The 15,936-nt window shown below is 47.5% G+C and overlaps 7 protein-coding genes across 7 annotated transcripts; 5 read left to right on the plus strand and 2 right to left on the minus strand.

The window, feature by feature from the left end:
- Positions 1–375: 375 nt before the first annotated feature.
- Positions 376–4,821, minus strand: AGABI2DRAFT_123023 (hypothetical protein; the record flags this gene model as incomplete). The annotated part of the gene is made up of 9 exons (XM_006457094.1): positions 376–939; positions 1,004–1,410; positions 1,468–2,100; positions 2,162–2,908; positions 2,960–3,371; positions 3,423–4,078; positions 4,129–4,233; positions 4,285–4,414; positions 4,471–4,821. The coding sequence occupies 9 exons, from the start codon at positions 4,819–4,821 to the stop codon at positions 376–378; spliced, it is 4,005 nt and encodes a 1,334-aa protein (XP_006457157.1).
- Positions 4,822–4,927: 106 nt separating this feature from the next.
- Positions 4,928–6,468, plus strand: AGABI2DRAFT_196004 (hypothetical protein). Its single transcript, XM_006457095.1, has 6 exons — positions 4,928–4,997; positions 5,088–5,143; positions 5,205–5,402; positions 5,458–6,015; positions 6,066–6,082; positions 6,137–6,468. Exons 1-4 carry the CDS (start codon positions 4,943–4,945, stop codon positions 5,746–5,748), a joined length of 600 nt encoding a protein of 199 aa, XP_006457158.1. The 5' UTR covers positions 4,928–4,942; the 3' UTR covers positions 5,749–6,015; positions 6,066–6,082; positions 6,137–6,468.
- AGABI2DRAFT_123026 (hypothetical protein) lies at positions 6,467–8,058 on the minus strand (the record flags this gene model as incomplete). The annotated part of the gene is made up of 2 exons (XM_006457096.1): positions 6,467–6,674; positions 6,725–8,058. 2 exons carry the CDS (start codon positions 8,056–8,058, stop codon positions 6,467–6,469), a joined length of 1,542 nt encoding a protein of 513 aa, XP_006457159.1.
- Positions 8,059–8,180: 122 nt separating this feature from the next.
- AGABI2DRAFT_188842 (hypothetical protein) lies at positions 8,181–9,206 on the plus strand (the record flags this gene model as incomplete). The annotated part of the gene is made up of 6 exons (XM_006457097.1): positions 8,181–8,319; positions 8,371–8,382; positions 8,436–8,752; positions 8,800–8,850; positions 8,906–8,959; positions 9,019–9,206. Coding segments are annotated over 6 exons (634 nt in total), but the record flags the coding sequence as incomplete, so codon positions are not given.
- A 591-nt stretch (positions 9,207–9,797) lies between these two features.
- AGABI2DRAFT_139656 (hypothetical protein) lies at positions 9,798–10,832 on the plus strand (the record flags this gene model as incomplete). Its single annotated transcript, XM_006457098.1, has 1 exon — positions 9,798–10,832. A coding segment is annotated over exon 1 (373 nt), but the record flags the coding sequence as incomplete, so codon positions are not given.
- Positions 10,833–11,220: 388 nt separating this feature from the next.
- On the plus strand, positions 11,221–12,618 carry AGABI2DRAFT_212470 (hypothetical protein). Its single transcript, XM_006457099.1, has 6 exons — positions 11,221–11,281; positions 11,340–11,573; positions 11,630–11,746; positions 11,804–11,990; positions 12,043–12,488; positions 12,545–12,618. The coding sequence occupies exons 1-5, from the start codon at positions 11,228–11,230 to the stop codon at positions 12,453–12,455; spliced, it is 1,005 nt and encodes a 334-aa protein (XP_006457162.1). The 5' UTR covers positions 11,221–11,227; the 3' UTR covers positions 12,456–12,488; positions 12,545–12,618.
- A 925-nt stretch (positions 12,619–13,543) lies between these two features.
- Positions 13,544–14,655, plus strand: AGABI2DRAFT_181495 (hypothetical protein; the record flags this gene model as incomplete). Its single annotated transcript, XM_006457100.1, has 2 exons — positions 13,544–14,584; positions 14,647–14,655. The coding sequence occupies 2 exons, from the start codon at positions 13,544–13,546 to the stop codon at positions 14,653–14,655; spliced, it is 1,050 nt and encodes a 349-aa protein (XP_006457163.1).
- Between the last annotated feature and the right edge of the window lie 1,281 nt (positions 14,656–15,936).

A 15,936-nucleotide genomic window follows, 5' to 3' on the forward strand; every position in this document is an offset into this window, starting at 1 on the left:
TGAAGGAGCGCCTACGTCTGAACAATCGTGATGTCTCATTTTCCCGGCTTAGATTAGCTCTAACATTCTTGAATGCACCAAATTGTCCATGTGCCAGCTCTACAATTTTTTGTTTGGAAGAACACTTTTGACTAGCACCATCCAACATTGTACGCGTTGTTCTTCGATAAATATCACTGACATGTTGACCACACCCGCCTTGAGTGACCCATCGGCCTGTAATTTATATTCCAGAGATCTGAATGTCAGATTGATATGCTATCCCAAACTTCGTAGACAGTACAACGCTCCCTCCTATTACCGTCAAGAACAAAACAAAATCCTAAGCTCAACCTCCATAAAGAAGCGCAAGAAAATAGACATGCACACTTACTCTCAAATGCACCACCCCAACGCACTTCCCAAATCTCTAACACCTCTTCCCTCCTGCAATTCCAAAGCTCTAATAAGCGCTTCTCTCTCTTCCTCCTTCCTCCCTTGGACTTTATAAGCTTTAGCCAGATAATACCAAGCTTCTGGTACGTCCCATCCCTTTCCCTTGGTGAGATGCGATAACAAACCTGCTGCGAGATCAACATTTGTGTCGAAACAGGAGGAGTAGCATGGAGATTCTTGACATGAGGGGGTAGAGGATTGGTGAACATGTGGAGGATCAGAAGTGACGAATTGTGGTGGTGGCTGAGTGAATGAGGGTCTTCGTTGTTGCTGAGGTCGATCTGTAGCAGTGGTAGTGGAGGCCGAAGAATCAGATTTCGCTTCTTGAGTATTAAGTGACGATTTCGCTCCCCCTTCCTCCTTCCCCACCATCATCCCCATCGTCAAATAAATCCCACTCAAATGAACCGTAGCAGCGACATTATCAGTATCAATCATCAAAGCCTTATGCAACGCATCGATAGCATGTTGACGGTGTCCCAAGGCGAGATAATATAATCCCAACTGCGAAAAGATAAAGTGAAATCAATAAAGATAAAGTGAAAGTTGAAAATGAAAATCCGCGTACTTGAATCCAAACATTGGGATTGTCTTCGTCTCTCACCTCCGCTTCCTGAATAGCACCTTTAGCTTGTTCAATTTTCCCCAACCTCCTGAACGTAGCAGCACTCATCAACCATAAATCACTTAACATCCTTATTTCCTTCGCCTCTCTCCCCCGTGGTTTCTTCAATTCTGGCGACACAGTCGAACTCGTTTTCGTGTTTTCTCCACCACCGCCCACAATGCTGCCTGTCGTGGAAGTAGCGGAGACAGGTGGCAGAGCCGAAGGTGACGACGGTGATGGCGATAACGGTGGTGAAGTTGGAGAACGATGATCATTGTTAACGTGAAGAATAGATCCTATTCTTCTTCTAGAATGCGAATGTATCGAAGAAGCTTGAAATGAAGCGCTCCTAATCACTTGATGAAAATCTTTGTACATATTCAGTAACACTCCAACGAAAGAGACGAGCAAATCGCACAACTAACCAGGACTGGAATTCGGTCTTCTCATCCTCATCAGCCCCCTCCCTCTTCTGCCACCACTCCCATGTTGATGCGGTTGGTGTTGCTGCTGTTGCTTAATTCCACCCCCAACAACAACACCATGTCCAATCTTTTTCGAGACAGCACTAATCCCAGCTCTCCCTTTATGCACTCTTTCTTTCAACATTTGTTGAACTTGTTGAACCTTCTTATTTCCCCCTCCTCCCCCTCCCCCTCGATCAACGGATAACGATCTCTTGTCCCATAATACATTCGTCTTGCTAGCGCCGGCGTGTAGCCCATTCGATTCACCGTTCCCGAACGAACTCAAAACGTTTTCCGGGGAAGTCATGTTTCCTTCCTGAACGAATTCTGAATCGGGTGTTGCAGGAGATATAGTGATAGGTATAGGTGAAACATGACCATCAAGTTGATGATGATGTCCTTCATCTTCTTGGCCGCCCCCGTCACCACTTTCAGATAACGGTACACGTACAGGTGGCAATACCGCCTCACCAACATCCGTCACTCTAATTTCAATTTGCGTCTGTGTAACAGTGGTAGTCTTCTCATCCATACTATTCCTTGAAGTTTGAGGAAGAAGTCCCGAACTGTCTATCGAATGTCTATGGGAATCTACAATCCAAAAAAAATCGTCAACTAAAATATGAGATAGTATGAGAGGAAAAGAACTCACGTTCAGATGCGACAGTCGTATTGTTGACCACACCTTTCTTTTTCGCAATCCATCCAAACACATCAACCCATTTCTCTTCAACTCCCTCAGGTCCATCCATAACCTCCATCAAAGCATTATACGTCATTCTCAGCTGAAGACTATATTCGTACAACTCTCTTTTTGACGATTGTGTTTTCTCAAGTGTGGATTTGAGGAGGAGAGATGAGGGAGGAATAGAGGTTGGATTCGGTGAGAGAACGTATACGGGAGGTCGGGGGAGATGTTGAGGTCTTGGAGCGTCAGTTGTATTGGCGGTGAGATGACTAGCTCTTGGAGAATCAGTTTCATCATTATCATCATCTTCTTCTTCTTCTTCTCCATCTTCGGAGTTTCCTTCTTCCTCTTCAAACTCTTCATCCAAATCGGCACCTCTCTCCAAAACCTCTTTGGCATCATTCCATTTCTGTTGTATACTTAACAACAACCCCAGTAGATGCCAAAATCTTATTTCTTTAGGATCAGATTCTAATGCCATTCCCGCGCTTTCAATAGCTTGTTGTATGAGGTCCTGTTTTTCGGCGATTGAGCTCGATGGCGGGGATGATGATGATGAGGATGAGGATGGTAATGATAGCGAAGAAGTCGAACGAATCAGAGCCAATGCAAGATGATAGTATCCCGAAGAAGTAGGCTGAATCTGTATAGATTCAATCAGACATCTTCTCGCCGAGCGTAATCGTTCAGGTCTCGTATATGGATCTTCTTCTACAACATACAATAAGTAAGTGTTTCTACAGAAAAAAATCAGTAACGTACCCTTGAGAGCCAACACCGAGAACCAAATTCCTTCAGCCAACCAAACACTCGCCACCAAAATCTTCTTTTCCTTATCCAATCTCGACCTCGCTTTCTCAAACAAAGTCCCAGCATATTCTAGAAGTTCATCATCATCGTCATGCACCTCAGTATCAGACCCAGTATTCCCAACAACATATCTACAAATCATCCTAACGCCAAAAACCAAAGTCTCAACCCAATTAACGTCCGAATCGATATCTTGTTCATGTGCACCAGAGCTAGAAGCTTGATATGATTTGCTTACGATCTGGACGTATAGTTTGAGCGTGCGGATCGCTAATGGTGTGTCGCCGCCCAGGTGGAATAAACGGATCATGTGCCGATAGATTTTTGGGGAATTGAAGGTATATCGAGTGGCCCACCAAAGCATCTACAAAAGAGGATTGAAAGATGAGAAATGATATACAGTGGCATAACTTACTTCGATGACCCAACCGTTACGTTCACCATTACCCCCGCTACCAACTTCCCAAACAGCGACACAAAGATCAACAAAATCTTCGACTTTGATATTTCGTTCTCCCGCTTTAGGGAATTTTGTACTACTGGCTAGAATAACGCGATAGTCTTGTACCAGAAACCTCGCATCGTGTAACCAATTCGACGATGAAGAGAATGACAGTGTATGTGAGCGATATCGAAGAACGAAAGCTTGAAGAAAAATGGTGATAACAGTCGATCGATGGGCGGTCCTGAAAGATGCTGGCCAAGCGGAAGAACATATTTTATAATATCCGAACCATGTCCAAAATGATTCATTGGCATCGATAGTCGTTGTCGAAGATTCATTCCGTTGTTGGTGGACTTGGCATAGTTGTGCACTCAAAACTACGGCGCGCCATAAGAGACGTTCGACCCAACGCCACAATTCACGTGATTGGAGAAAAGGTGTAAAATCAAGTTTGCCGTTAGATGGTTGCATGGTGGTGGTGGTGGCGGTAGAGGGTTGGTTTGAGGTGGTCGAGCTTAGGATGGTGAATGAAGACGAAGTGAGTATGGTGAATAGTGGAAGAGAGGTTAGATATGCTCGAAGTGCCCGACGTGGATCGGAAGGGTATAGTTTTTCATATGACATGCCTGTTCTTCTCATATCAGTTCGCGCGAGCAAACGAAAACGAAAAACGAACCTTGAAGACAAATGCCCCTGAAACTTTCAGTCAAAGCCCAGGCTCGTCCGTCATTAATTTCAGGTAATATCGAGTGAGAAGTGACAGCAGAAGACGCATGACTTGCTACAACAGTAATCAACACAGATCGAGCTAGGGAGAAAAACGAGAACTGACCGGAGCTGGTGATCGGTGGATCTGGATTGGGGACGAGAAGCACAGGATCTGGGACTTTGGAAAGATATTCCAAAGATTCTGAAGGTTTGTCTAGAGCGTAGGCGTAATACGCAAGCGCAAAATTTGACGACTTGAATAGTACATAATAAGCCTCGCGGGGTCATGAACAGTTGAAAGAAAGCGCACATTAGATGGCTCCAGGTTTCGCAAGGCTTCATAACCAACCGACGCCGCTTCAACTTGACTCCGTGGAACCAGACATTCATCGCCCAGATCCAAGGGAGGGCGAAGGGTATTTCCATGAACATCTTCATCGTCCATACCGGTAGACAAGAGAGAGGCAAGAACTTGAGTTTGAGCCGCAACCTCGGCGATGTGGGTAAAGCCTTTGCAGTGTTTGTTGAACTTGCGGATGAGCTCTGGCCATGAGAGAGCGACGCCGTTGGGGGCCTTTGCTGGGTAGGCCGCCGTCCATTGACCCGCCGAGAGAGCAGCGCGGAGGTGAGCCCAGTAGTGGCGCTCTTTGGCAGTCGCCATCGTCAGACACAGAGTAGAGTGAGTATCTTTGCAGCTAAGAATAGATCCATGTACGATCACGTGCTTCAGGGAAGACCACTGTGTTCAAATCATTAGTGTCAACAACTCACTTGTGCTTTATATGTCCACATCACGAAGACCAGACCTCAAGAAAAAACTCGTCGTCGTCGGTGACGGTATTCCTCATCCCTCAGTGCCCCGTCAACACCGTCAACTGACCACACCCTCCTCCCCGGCTTGATCTCTTCATGACCACCCACTCATAGGCGGTTGTGGAAAGACTTGTCTTCTTATCGTCTACGCAGAAAACAGATTCCCCGAAGTCCGTATCCAACTCAAATTCACAGCCCACTTCTAATCCAATTATTAAAACTAATTTACAGGCTTATATACCCACTGTCTTCGAAAACTACGTCACCCAAGTCCACTTCGAAGGCAAACAAATCGAACTCGCGTTATGGGATACAGCAGGTCAAGAAGAATACGACCGTCTCCGTCCACTAAGTTATCCCGAAAGCGACGTCATCCTCGTCGTGTTCTCAGTAGACTTCCCAACTAGTCTAGCAAACGTCCTCGACAAGGTCCGTCCGCCTTATTTCCCTTTTCTTCAAACTCAAATCTTTTCATTCTCTTCAGTGGTACCCCGAAGTCTCCCACTTTTGCGAATCCGTACCATTAATCCTCGTCGCTACCAAGACTGACTTACGAACCGACGACTATACCCGTCGAATGCTCCATGCTCAAGGCCAGTCCACCGTCACATCCGAACAAGGCCAGGCAGTGGCCAAGGAGATTGGCGCAAAATACATCGAGTGTTCTGCAAAGACCGGCACTGGAATCAAAGACGTCTTCACCCTCGCCCTAAAAGAGAGTATGAAGGGTCGATGGGGAAGGGTCGTGAAAGAGCGCAAGTGCACCATACTCTGACACGAGTATGGGGGTCAGGCCCTGGAGTCTTACTGATCATACGATACGTTTATATTTTATTACTTTTCGACTGGCTATCCGTCGCGTCCTCACTAATTGGCAATCTTGCAATGTATATCAACGCAAACTGTTGTTGCATTATCCATCGTTCAAACCTACGTTACATGATACTTTTCCATCACCGCAAACACTTCATCCTTCTCAAAGTAATCACGCTCATCTCCTTCACATGGTATCTCATGATAACAAGACGCCGCATGCTTCCACCTGTACCTGTATCACAAATCAATAACACAACCAACTGCTTCAGGACGCACCACACGAGTTCTTTAACCTATTCTGCCTGTCAGCATCATCGCTCAATCTTAGCAAAAACAAATAAACTCACCTTGCTTTCAACGTCTTTGACGCCCTCGACTGGAACCCATTTCCTGCATTTTTGGCACTTACCGTGTAAAACTTCCAACCTCTCTTTCTTCGCCGCATTTGGGCGCGGAACAACCTGAAAGTCGGACGGAGGTGGGAACGGACGACCCGTTGCAGCCGATATACCTGTTCCGCCGTTAACCGCGTTCGCCATGTTTGAACTGGTAAACCTACCATGGGAATATTGCAGGTGGTAGCTAAATGCTCTTAGTCGTTGATTACATTAAAATAACACAGAACGACTCTGGAGTTGAAGTAAGGACCTGGATATTATATATAAAAACAAAGGCCCTCACCACTTGAATGCACTGAATTTCATCGCGAGCCAATTCTTTTTATTTTCGCCCCCACGATGAGTAGGTTCGACACAAATTGGGCAGAGACCGAGCTTTCCTGTACCCTTTCCCTTGACGAACCGGGGAGTGTAAAGATCAAAAACACTCCTAGGGTGATTGTAGGTGCCCCCTGGGTCACGCAGATTAAAGAGTACCAGCGGAGAACTTCCAAAGCGATCAACTTGCGTTATCCGGATCATATAGAAGCAACTTACCTGAACTCCGGGGGTTGAAAGTACGAGCTGATTGGGTATCGCCGGTAAAAGAGAGGAAATTTCGGGGAAATAATGATGGTCTGGGGAAATGAACGAGTAGAATAAATTAGAGCAGAACCAGTAGCCATAGCGGATGGAGGCGGCGAGGCAGCAACGACATCAGAGACGACAGATTTTCTACGGATAGAAGTATCGCGCGAGAGACGGGCCCTTTTGGAAGGCGCAGAATATGGCGTCGACATCTCTTCACTAAGTCTACGTTTTTGGGACACTAAACGAGTGGTACGCCGGGTAGGTAGAATCGGAATGCGGAGAGTCAGAGTTACAGGTGGTGTCAGCGGAGTCAAAGGCGTTAACGGGGAAAGAAGAGAGGCCGAGCAAGCTTGCTCGGGAGTCACAGGCGGGCTTCCGTCTGGAAGGCTGGTACGAACATCCCCGGAGCGCAGGGGAAGGCCATCTTCGAGATGCTCGGGATACGCAAGTGTTTCAACAGAGAGAGGCTCCTTTGGTGAGGACGGCACGGGATAGGCAAGCTCTTCGAGGACAGAGGATCTTTTGGAGGAAGGCGGGGCAGGATAGTCAGATTCATTAACGAAAGAGTCTCTAATGGAAGTCGAGGCGTAATAGGCGGCCTCAAAAGAAAGCGAAGATAGGGTCTGAGGCGAAATTTTGCAAGGCGACTGGAGGGCTATTGTATTGCTGCGAGGAGGAGACAAGACAACCGGAGAAGCGGGGGTAACGACATGAAGCCTCCGAAGAAAGGAATTTTCCCTCGACATTACTTGATAAATTGTGCTTTGAGGGTTCTCTTCGTCATCGTCTTCACCCTCGGCATCGGCATCCGAAACGCCGTCGTCCGAAGAAAAGCCATTATCATCGTCGGATTCGGACTCCCCATCACTAGATGGATCTGGTACAGGAACAGGATAACGCAGTTCTAATGCAGGAGATACTGAAACGTCCCTTGGTGAAGGCGCTACCACATCAAGGGAAGAAGAAGCCCGGACAACTGGAGAGACTTCCTGGAGAGGCTGAAGCCAACCCGGAGAAACGGAGACCACAAATTGTCTCTCGAAAGGCGTACTCTGTAGAAAGTAGTCTGCGTCAGATTCCAGGAGCACTGGGGTACGAGAAAGATCCTGAGCAACAAGCGAGCGTGGTGAGGGTGTGTCCAAAAAGGTCCGGGGCGAGTCAGAACAAGGCAGGAGATGCGTCCGCTGGTATTTTTGGGGGACTGGAGAGACGGAAAGATAATTCCAGGGCGTGAGTATGCGAGTCAGGTCTGCGGGGAAGGGATCCTGGTCAGCGAGGCGGGTGTGGTAGTAGACAGACATGGGAGGCCGATAACAAAATAGGAGCCTAATTCCGTCATAAATTGTCCCTGACTTTGGCCCTATTTGGCCCCGGCAAACGCCGAACATCCATCGTGTCGTCGTCGCCAGCACCGCTGCTCGCCAATGTTTTCTCTTTTTTCTCTTCTCCTCAGCGCATGGCTCGCCGCCACCGCCCATGCTTCAGCCCTGACGACACCTATTGCTGCAAACGAAAAGCTATGCTTCTATGCAGACGTTGACAAGGCTGGCGAAAAGATTGGCGTAAGAATTCCTACCCACACTTGGTGTAAATTTACTCAATCGTCAATCTAGTTTTATTTTGCTGTGCGTACTATTGTGGGACGGTCATGCGTCAGGGCAAACAACTTTCTGTATAGGTGCAATCTGGTGGCTCGTTTGACATAGACTATGAAGTCAAAGACCCCAATGACAAGATCCTTCTTGACGGTCAGCGCGAGCGCCAGGGCGACTTTATCCTCACCGCAAATACTGTCGGCGAATACACCTTCTGCTTTGAGAATGACATGTCGACCCTCACCGAAAAGCTTGTTGACTTCGACATCATGGTTGAGAGCGAACCACGACGCGAGGCTCCCGCAAAGGCTGGCCAAATCTCGGAACACACAAGTGCCTTGGAAGAGAGTATATTTAGGTTAAATGGGATGCTGCAAAGCATCAAACGTCTACAAAAACAGTCAGCCCCACCCACTTGGTTCTGACCTCGAGCTGATCCGTTTCTAGCTTCCACACGTCAGAAAACCGCGGTTTCTCGATCGTCAAGTCGACACAGGGGTGAGTTTTTTCATATAGACTACTATCCCGACATTGTTTTCATCGTCCACCTTAGCCGCTTGTTTTGGTACGCAACATTTGAAAGTTTGGCTGTCGTAGGCATGGCCGTGTAAGCACCCCGTCTTCATCCTGCTACCAAAATCCCGAAGCTGAAGCGACGTCATGCAGTTGTCAAGTCTATGTTTTACAAACGTTCTTTACAAAGACGGGGCGGAGATACAAGGTGTAGCCGATACCTACCTCCTTTCATACTTCGACTTCTTGTATTTCTATCCACCCCCTTAATCATGGCGCGCGTTTCCATCTTATTGTCCGGCTATGCACCGTGTTTTATAAGACTTGTAGGCCGACTGCTCTTCACGAAAAGGACGACACCAATAAGGCCTGGATTCTTGATATGCGTCCCTTTCATAGGGTCATGCATGCCGTCGCGATCAGTACAATTCTACAACTTAATTGTGTGGACAATTCCTGCAGACACGTGGAAAGCGAGCTCACAATCCAAACGTGGCTCACTCTCGTTTCAGTACTTACATTTAAGCTGCCCGAATTTAACCTGAATTCCAACGATGGAGAGGTGTACAGTATCACCTAATTACGATTTTGATCCGTTCATTTGCCCCGAAACCGAGCATGAGGCCGAGGCTACAAGCGAAAAGGTCGCCATCGTCAGTTCCGATAGTCTAATTGTCCGCAGCCTCGAAGCCACTGTTCGGTCTCTGCTGACAATCTGCCGAGAGGTTCGTAATCTTTTACTTGCTACCCCCTCGTTTCTATTTACGAACCACTCAGCGTCATCTTTGTAGCATTTCCTTGGCATTTCCAGACGCAGACCAGTAAAAGGCTAAGCCAAACTTAGCACCCCATTCCGATCTCCGACGACGATCACTTACGAAGCGAAGAGGGGCACTGCGAGGACAAAAGGCAACCTTGACGGCACCAGACCTGTGCCCCTCCCCCTGGCCTCTACCTTCTTTTCCTATACATCTTCACCACCGCCTAATCCACTTCTATGTCCCGTCCATCCTGGGAGACGTTTTCACTCATCCGTTCTGGCTCTGTGAGCTCCCACAACACGACGGCGACGACAGGTTCAACTGCTGTTGCTGTTTCTTCGTCATTGAACTCCCTTTCAAATCCTTTAACTAGCGAAGACGCACGCCTCCTCGATCCGTCCTACCTCTCCTCCATCCCTCTGTCTTCTCAATATAGATGCAACAGCGGGGATTCGACGTTCACTCACATTGTGCCCTACGTCGATCCTCAGGGCACACTCCATGATCCCGACTATCGTCCGTTTCCGCTCATCAAAAACACCAAAAAATCCACCCAAAGTCCGTTTGCTATTCGCAAACCCTTCTGGGAATCTGAAGCAGATGACGTAGGAACCGAGTTTGGTGATTCTTACGGGGATGATGAAGGCTATGACACAGATGATAGTCTGCCAAGCACGCCAACATCAGCCGCACCCTTCATCTATTACTTCTTTGAAACACATCCACTGGAACCTCCGTCGCGTGCCGGATCCCCCTCCCCTCACTCATTTGGTGAAGATAGGAAGAACGGTTGTAGTGAAATAGGTAAAAAGAACAAGAGAAACCAGAGTCGCGGAGATTGTCGGACACAGTTTATGTGCACGAAGTTCTCAACCGGAGTTACGAGTCGTAATGTAGATTATACGCCTTCTCCGAATGTATCCACAACCTCGCTACCCTCGGTTGCACAGTATGCGGATACTGTCTCGGCTAGCCCTCAAGCGATGGATGACGTAGGTGTGGCCAGTATGACCAAAGTGAAGAGAGGCTGGAGCGTTCGTCTGTGGAGAAAGGGAGGAGAGTAGGATTGAAGTTGAGTAACTCACCTCCCTAATAACACTATAGATCGTCTATCTATTTAGTATAATTCTTAATCCGTTCATACTTTCTTTGTCGTATAATCAACCTTGCTTAATATTTGTGTCCAATATACTACTTGAAGTCTATGTTTGATGGTGGAAAGTGATAATGCGACGGTGCTATCTCTTGAAACATAAGAGCGAGTCTCATCAAGATAGATAAAGTGATACAAGGAGGACTCCGCGTTTGAAGATCTTCGCTCCGCTTCGACTCAAGCCAAGAATACCTCGTTTTTTCGTTTTTGCAGCGAATAATAGATTCCTCCGGGTTGACAGGACACTAATTTTGGTTGCCGGTTGCTTTACCAATTTGAAGTCATAGTAGGGCTCTTGGTTTTCAGCAACCATAGAATACCAACCAACTTGAACCGCATCAGTTGAATCTTAATTTAACTACGTGGAATGAGTGCTCCGGGCCGTTCACTCCGCCCACATTGGTGCTCTTCCCATGCCTCCTCTACCTACTAGAGTTCTGTGTCCAGCATGTCCACAGAAACTATCCTGATCACTGGCTCTGCAGGCTTTCTGGGTAGCCTAGTAAGCATATCTGGCGCTTCAGACGTCTTCCAGGCACTGATCGTGGTCTGATACTTAGTTGGGCCAAAAGCTAGTCGAGAATGCCAGCCACCCCATTCGCCTCCTCTTGACCGACGTCGCTGAACCTAATGCTCCTCCGAACTCCCAGGCAAAGACTTTCAAAGTGGACTTAACAGATCCTGGTCAAATTCGCCAATTGTTTGAGACTGCCTTCGGCGTTCCGGACACGATATACTGCATGCATGGTATTATGTCCCGTGGCGCTGAAGATAACTTTGATCTTGGTCTCAAGGTCTCTAATCCCACTTACGCTTAATTCGCCTTCCTTCTCTCATTCCTGCCTCTCAGATCAACGTCGACTCTGTGGTGTCCCTCCTCCAGGCCGCACGAGAATATGGGACTCGGGCGAGTAAAGTGATCAAGTTCGTTTTCACTTCCTCACTCGCAGTCTATGGTGGCCCACTGGTTCGTCAATAAAGTATCATCTAACTTTGTAGTTCCGCAACTTATTCTGTAACATAGCCCAAAATTGTGACACCGTCTACCATAGCCATTCCACAGAGTGCATATGGCATGGAAAAGCTCACATGTGAGCTCTATATCAATGAATTCACCCGTCGAGGTTTTGTCGACGGCCGTATTTGTCGACTCCCGACGATTGTTGTGCGCCCAGGTCCGCCGGCCGCGGCAACTTCATCCTTCCTCTCAGGTAAGTTCTTCACTACACCTCTAACTGACTTCCATAATCAGCTTCTTCTTAGCCATTATCCGGGAACCATTAAGTGGTCAACGAGCTACATGTCCCATTGGCAACTCGAGAGATTCTCCGGAGTTGAATCTCGCTGTGTGGCTAGCCTCACCAGCAACGACCATTCAGAATCTTGTTCTAATCCGAACGATTCCAGCCCATAAATTCCTTCCTCACACACGTGTTGTCTGTTTGCCGGGTTTCACTGTAACGATTCGAGACATGCTTGATGCATTGGAAAGGATTGCAGGATCTCAAACCCTGGAATTGATTGACTTTAAAGATGATGAAACGAACAGACGTATTGTGTTATCCTGGCCCGCCACATTTGATAGCGAGTATGCCATGGGACTAGGACTCAAACTTGATTTGGATGGGATGGATCGCGTTATCTTGGATTTTATGGCCATGACCAAAAAGCAATGAGACACAGTGACAGTGACGCTTTTGAAGTACCAGGTGAGTGTTATAGCTAAACGGTAATTCTAACAAGCATTAACTCAAAATATCTGTAGGGGCACTTTGCTCCGTGCAATTATCGAGTAGTTGCTAGGCCATGTTCTGTAGGAGCTTATACATCTTTTATTATTCAATCACCTATCTTCTCCAGAACAACGCAGTTGCGTATGCATCGCTTACTGCCTAATAGCGATAATGCGACGCCATTCCAAGAGAGACGGAAAGAATCGAAAAGCCAAGAGTCTGGTAGCTTGTTTACCATAGAATTTGCGGGAATGTCGCATCGTTCTAGAAGACTCATCATACCCGCTGGGCAGCGGTTTTACACCCCCGTGCCCCACTGTGCTTTGTTGGGCAACTCGGTCATTGTGTTAGCTTTATTTTACATTTCTTGACCTAAGAAAGGATGACTACCGTAAGAGCCTGTATTATATCTTATCATCCGGTCATCCTCTAACATCTTTGCATAAAGTTCGTAACTCGCAAATGTCGACAGAGGGCGCAGCCTCTTCCGTCTACTATTACTTTTCTCCTCTGGACCACGTTTACGTTTTTGAGTAGTTTCTTTATTGATGCCCCCCCCCCCTCTTCTTCTGTTTCATTGACTGAACCATCATAGGTGTTGTGAATGCTTCAACACTCGTATGAGTATTCATCAGTTGAACTTGTTATTTCCTTTTCGATCTATTTCTCCTATTCTAATTTTATCGCTCTTAACATTCTTTCGACCGTTCCGCTCTACATTGCTTATAACTATACAGTTCTGCCTATAACTTATACAGTTTTACGTCGGCACAGGTGGCCGGATTACTTATAGCTAGAACTTTATATTTTGTACCTCAGTGATCAACACACGACGTTGTCACTGAGGTGAGCTGTCTTTACTTTCCTGATTCACTCGTACTTACTAGTATATAGTCTACTTCACTTTAGGTAAATATATATAGTGATCAACACACGACGTTGTCACTGAGTCTACTTCACTTTAGGTTATGGGCCCCGAGCTCTTTTGAATTTATTCACATACAGACCTCTACTTGATTTAACACACTGTGATGTCTAACAACACCGGTGGTAGCGCTCCTCCTATTTTCGCTGATACGGCGAAATTTAATGGCACCAACTGGGTGTCATGGAGCGGAATGATTCGTATCGCTGCGGAGCTGCGAGGCGTGTCTGGGTACCTCGATGGTACGGTCATTAATCCAGCCACTGTTAACTCTGCACAAACCATCCCTGTTATCACGACAACACCATCCCCTACTACGACTACAGCTACCACTACTTCCACACCTTCTGAGACCCCATGGGAATCCACCACCCCACGCACTGCCGAATGGAAAGTCCGCAATGCCTGGACTATGGGTCTCCTCATTTACAACACAACCGACCCTATCGGCCTTGGTATCTCTATCGGAGGAACAGCAGCCGATGCTTGGAAGTCGTACCTCGACACCTATGAGGTCGCATCCGAGATTGCTACCCTTAACGCCGAAATGGAGTTGAGAAATATGGTATACACAGACGGGCAGGATTTCACTGAATTCATATCACGCCTCAGAACTAAGTGGTCAAACGCAAATGCTCTTGGGGCGAAAATTGACGATAAAGCATTCCGAACAATTATCTTGAACTCCTTGCCCCGCTCCTGGGATTCCATTGTTGCTACTCTGTACACCACCAAAACGTCGCGGGAGGCTATAAGCCAACTTCTAACCCATTGGGCCAGAGTCAGCCGTGATCGAGTCACTACGTCGCAGACTACTTCAGCTCTCCAAACTACTACCACACAGTCGAACAATCGCAACCGTCAACGAAGCCAAAACAGTCAATTAACTTGCACCAATCCCAATTGTGGTCGTAGGGGACATACCATCGAGTTTTGTTACTGGCCAGGTGGTGGAAAGGCCGGGCAGTTTCCGCCTGGTTTTGGACGACGTGGGGGAGCAGGAGGTAGTGCCAGCAACACTGCTACCGGAGGATATCAACCTTCTGCAAACAACGCCACTACCAACACCACGGAGAAGACGGAAAGCAACGAACCGAAGGTCTTCGCTCTCGCTGCGATCACGGACACAATCGACGATACGCCAAAGGTACCATCTACCCTCCCAGTACTTTCCAACAATCCTGACGGCTCTTTGATTTCAACCCCTAGTGTCTCTGAGAGACCATATGCTGAGATCTGCGTAACGGGGAAGGATCAGAGAGTTAGTGTTAGTACCACATTGAATACAACTACTTCCACTCTACCTTACGACGTGATTACTCTGCTCGATTCCGGGGCGAGCGACCATTGCTTCGTTAATAAATCACTCTTCGCTACATATGTTCCGATGATCCCACCTCGACAAGGAAACTCCGCAGGCAAAGGTTCTACTTTTCTGATAGAGGGTGCGGGTGAAGTTGGCTTCTTCACTTCTCTTGACGGGGCGCCAACGAAGATAATTTTGTTTGATGCGCTCCATACCCCGCAACTGAGGTCAAACCTGATCTCGGTCTCCAAGCTTGTATCACGGGGATCATCCGTTAGTTTTGAGGGGAATACAGCAGTTGTTCGTACCCGTAGCGGCGCAGTTGCATTGGTAGCCATGAAAGAGAATGGTCTATATGTTGTACCGCCGGTTGACGTCCATGCGAATGCCGTGCAATCGAAAAGGAAAGCTGTATCTTTGGGAACTTGGCACCGTCGTCTCGGCCACGCCAGCGTGGAAGTCATCAAAAGGATGTTACGCGAAAACCTCGTAGATGGCTTGAGTGTTACAGGACCTATGGAGTTGGAAGGGCTCTGTGAAGACTGTATCTTCGGCAAACATACCTCACATCCATACAATAATTCCACATCGCAGGAGAAATCCCCGCTCGAACGTGTTTACATCGACATATGGGGTCCTTCCCCGGTTCAATCTGCTGGGGGAGCAAAGTACTTCATGTTAATCATTGACGGCGCCACATCCTATAGAAAATTGCATTTTCTTACTTCTAAGTCAGCGGATTCAACGTTAACGGCCTTCAAGGAGTTTCATAGAGAAGCGGAGAGACAGACTGGTGAAACATTGAAGGAAGTTCGTTTAGACATGGGACGCGAATGGTACAATGAACTTTGGAGCGCATACGTAAAAGAGCACGGCATTGTCTTGAACTTTGCCACGCCTTACGCCCACCAGCAAAATGGCAAGGCAGAGCGCTCTATGCGTACCCTGCTGGATATGGCGCGTACTCTGCTAGCGGACTCCGGTCTTCCACAGAAATACTGGGCAGATGCTGTCCAAACCGCCGCCTATGTACGAAACCTCACTCCTACATCTGGTGACCCTACCAATATCCCCGCTCAACGCTGGACTAGCCAACGACAAGACATATCACACCTCCGTCCTTTTGGGTCTACTGCCTACGCACACATACCTGTCGAAGTACACTCCTCAAAATTGTCTCCTCGCTCAGTGAA

This window comes from Agaricus bisporus, assembly GCF_000300575.1.
Source record: "Agaricus bisporus var. bisporus H97 unplaced genomic scaffold AGABI2scaffold_15, whole genome shotgun sequence".
Lineage (NCBI taxonomy): Eukaryota > Fungi > Basidiomycota > Agaricomycetes > Agaricales > Agaricaceae > Agaricus > Agaricus bisporus.

What these genes read in the sequence shown, in the direction of transcription:
- AGABI2DRAFT_196004 (XM_006457095.1), top strand. Translation starts at nt 4,943, where the DNA reads ATGTCCACATCACGAAGACCAGACCTCAAGAAAAAACTCGTCGTCGTC. An exon ending in ACTCGTCGTCGTCGGTGACG is followed by an intron (nt 4,998 to 5,087) that starts GTATTCCTCATC and finishes ACCCACTCATAG; the next exon opens with GCGGTTGTGGAAAGACTTGT. An exon ending in CAGAAAACAGATTCCCCGAA is followed by an intron (nt 5,144 to 5,204) that starts GTCCGTATCCAA and finishes ACTAATTTACAG; the next exon opens with GCTTATATACCCACTGTCTT.
- AGABI2DRAFT_212470 (XM_006457099.1), top strand. Translation starts at nt 11,228, where the DNA reads ATGTCCACAGAAACTATCCTGATCACTGGCTCTGCAGGCTTTCTGGGT. An exon ending in ACTTTGATCTTGGTCTCAAG is followed by an intron (nt 11,574 to 11,629) that starts GTCTCTAATCCC and finishes CCTGCCTCTCAG; the next exon opens with ATCAACGTCGACTCTGTGGT. An exon ending in CAGTCTATGGTGGCCCACTG is followed by an intron (nt 11,747 to 11,803) that starts GTTCGTCAATAA and finishes TCTGTAACATAG; the next exon opens with CCCAAAATTGTGACACCGTC.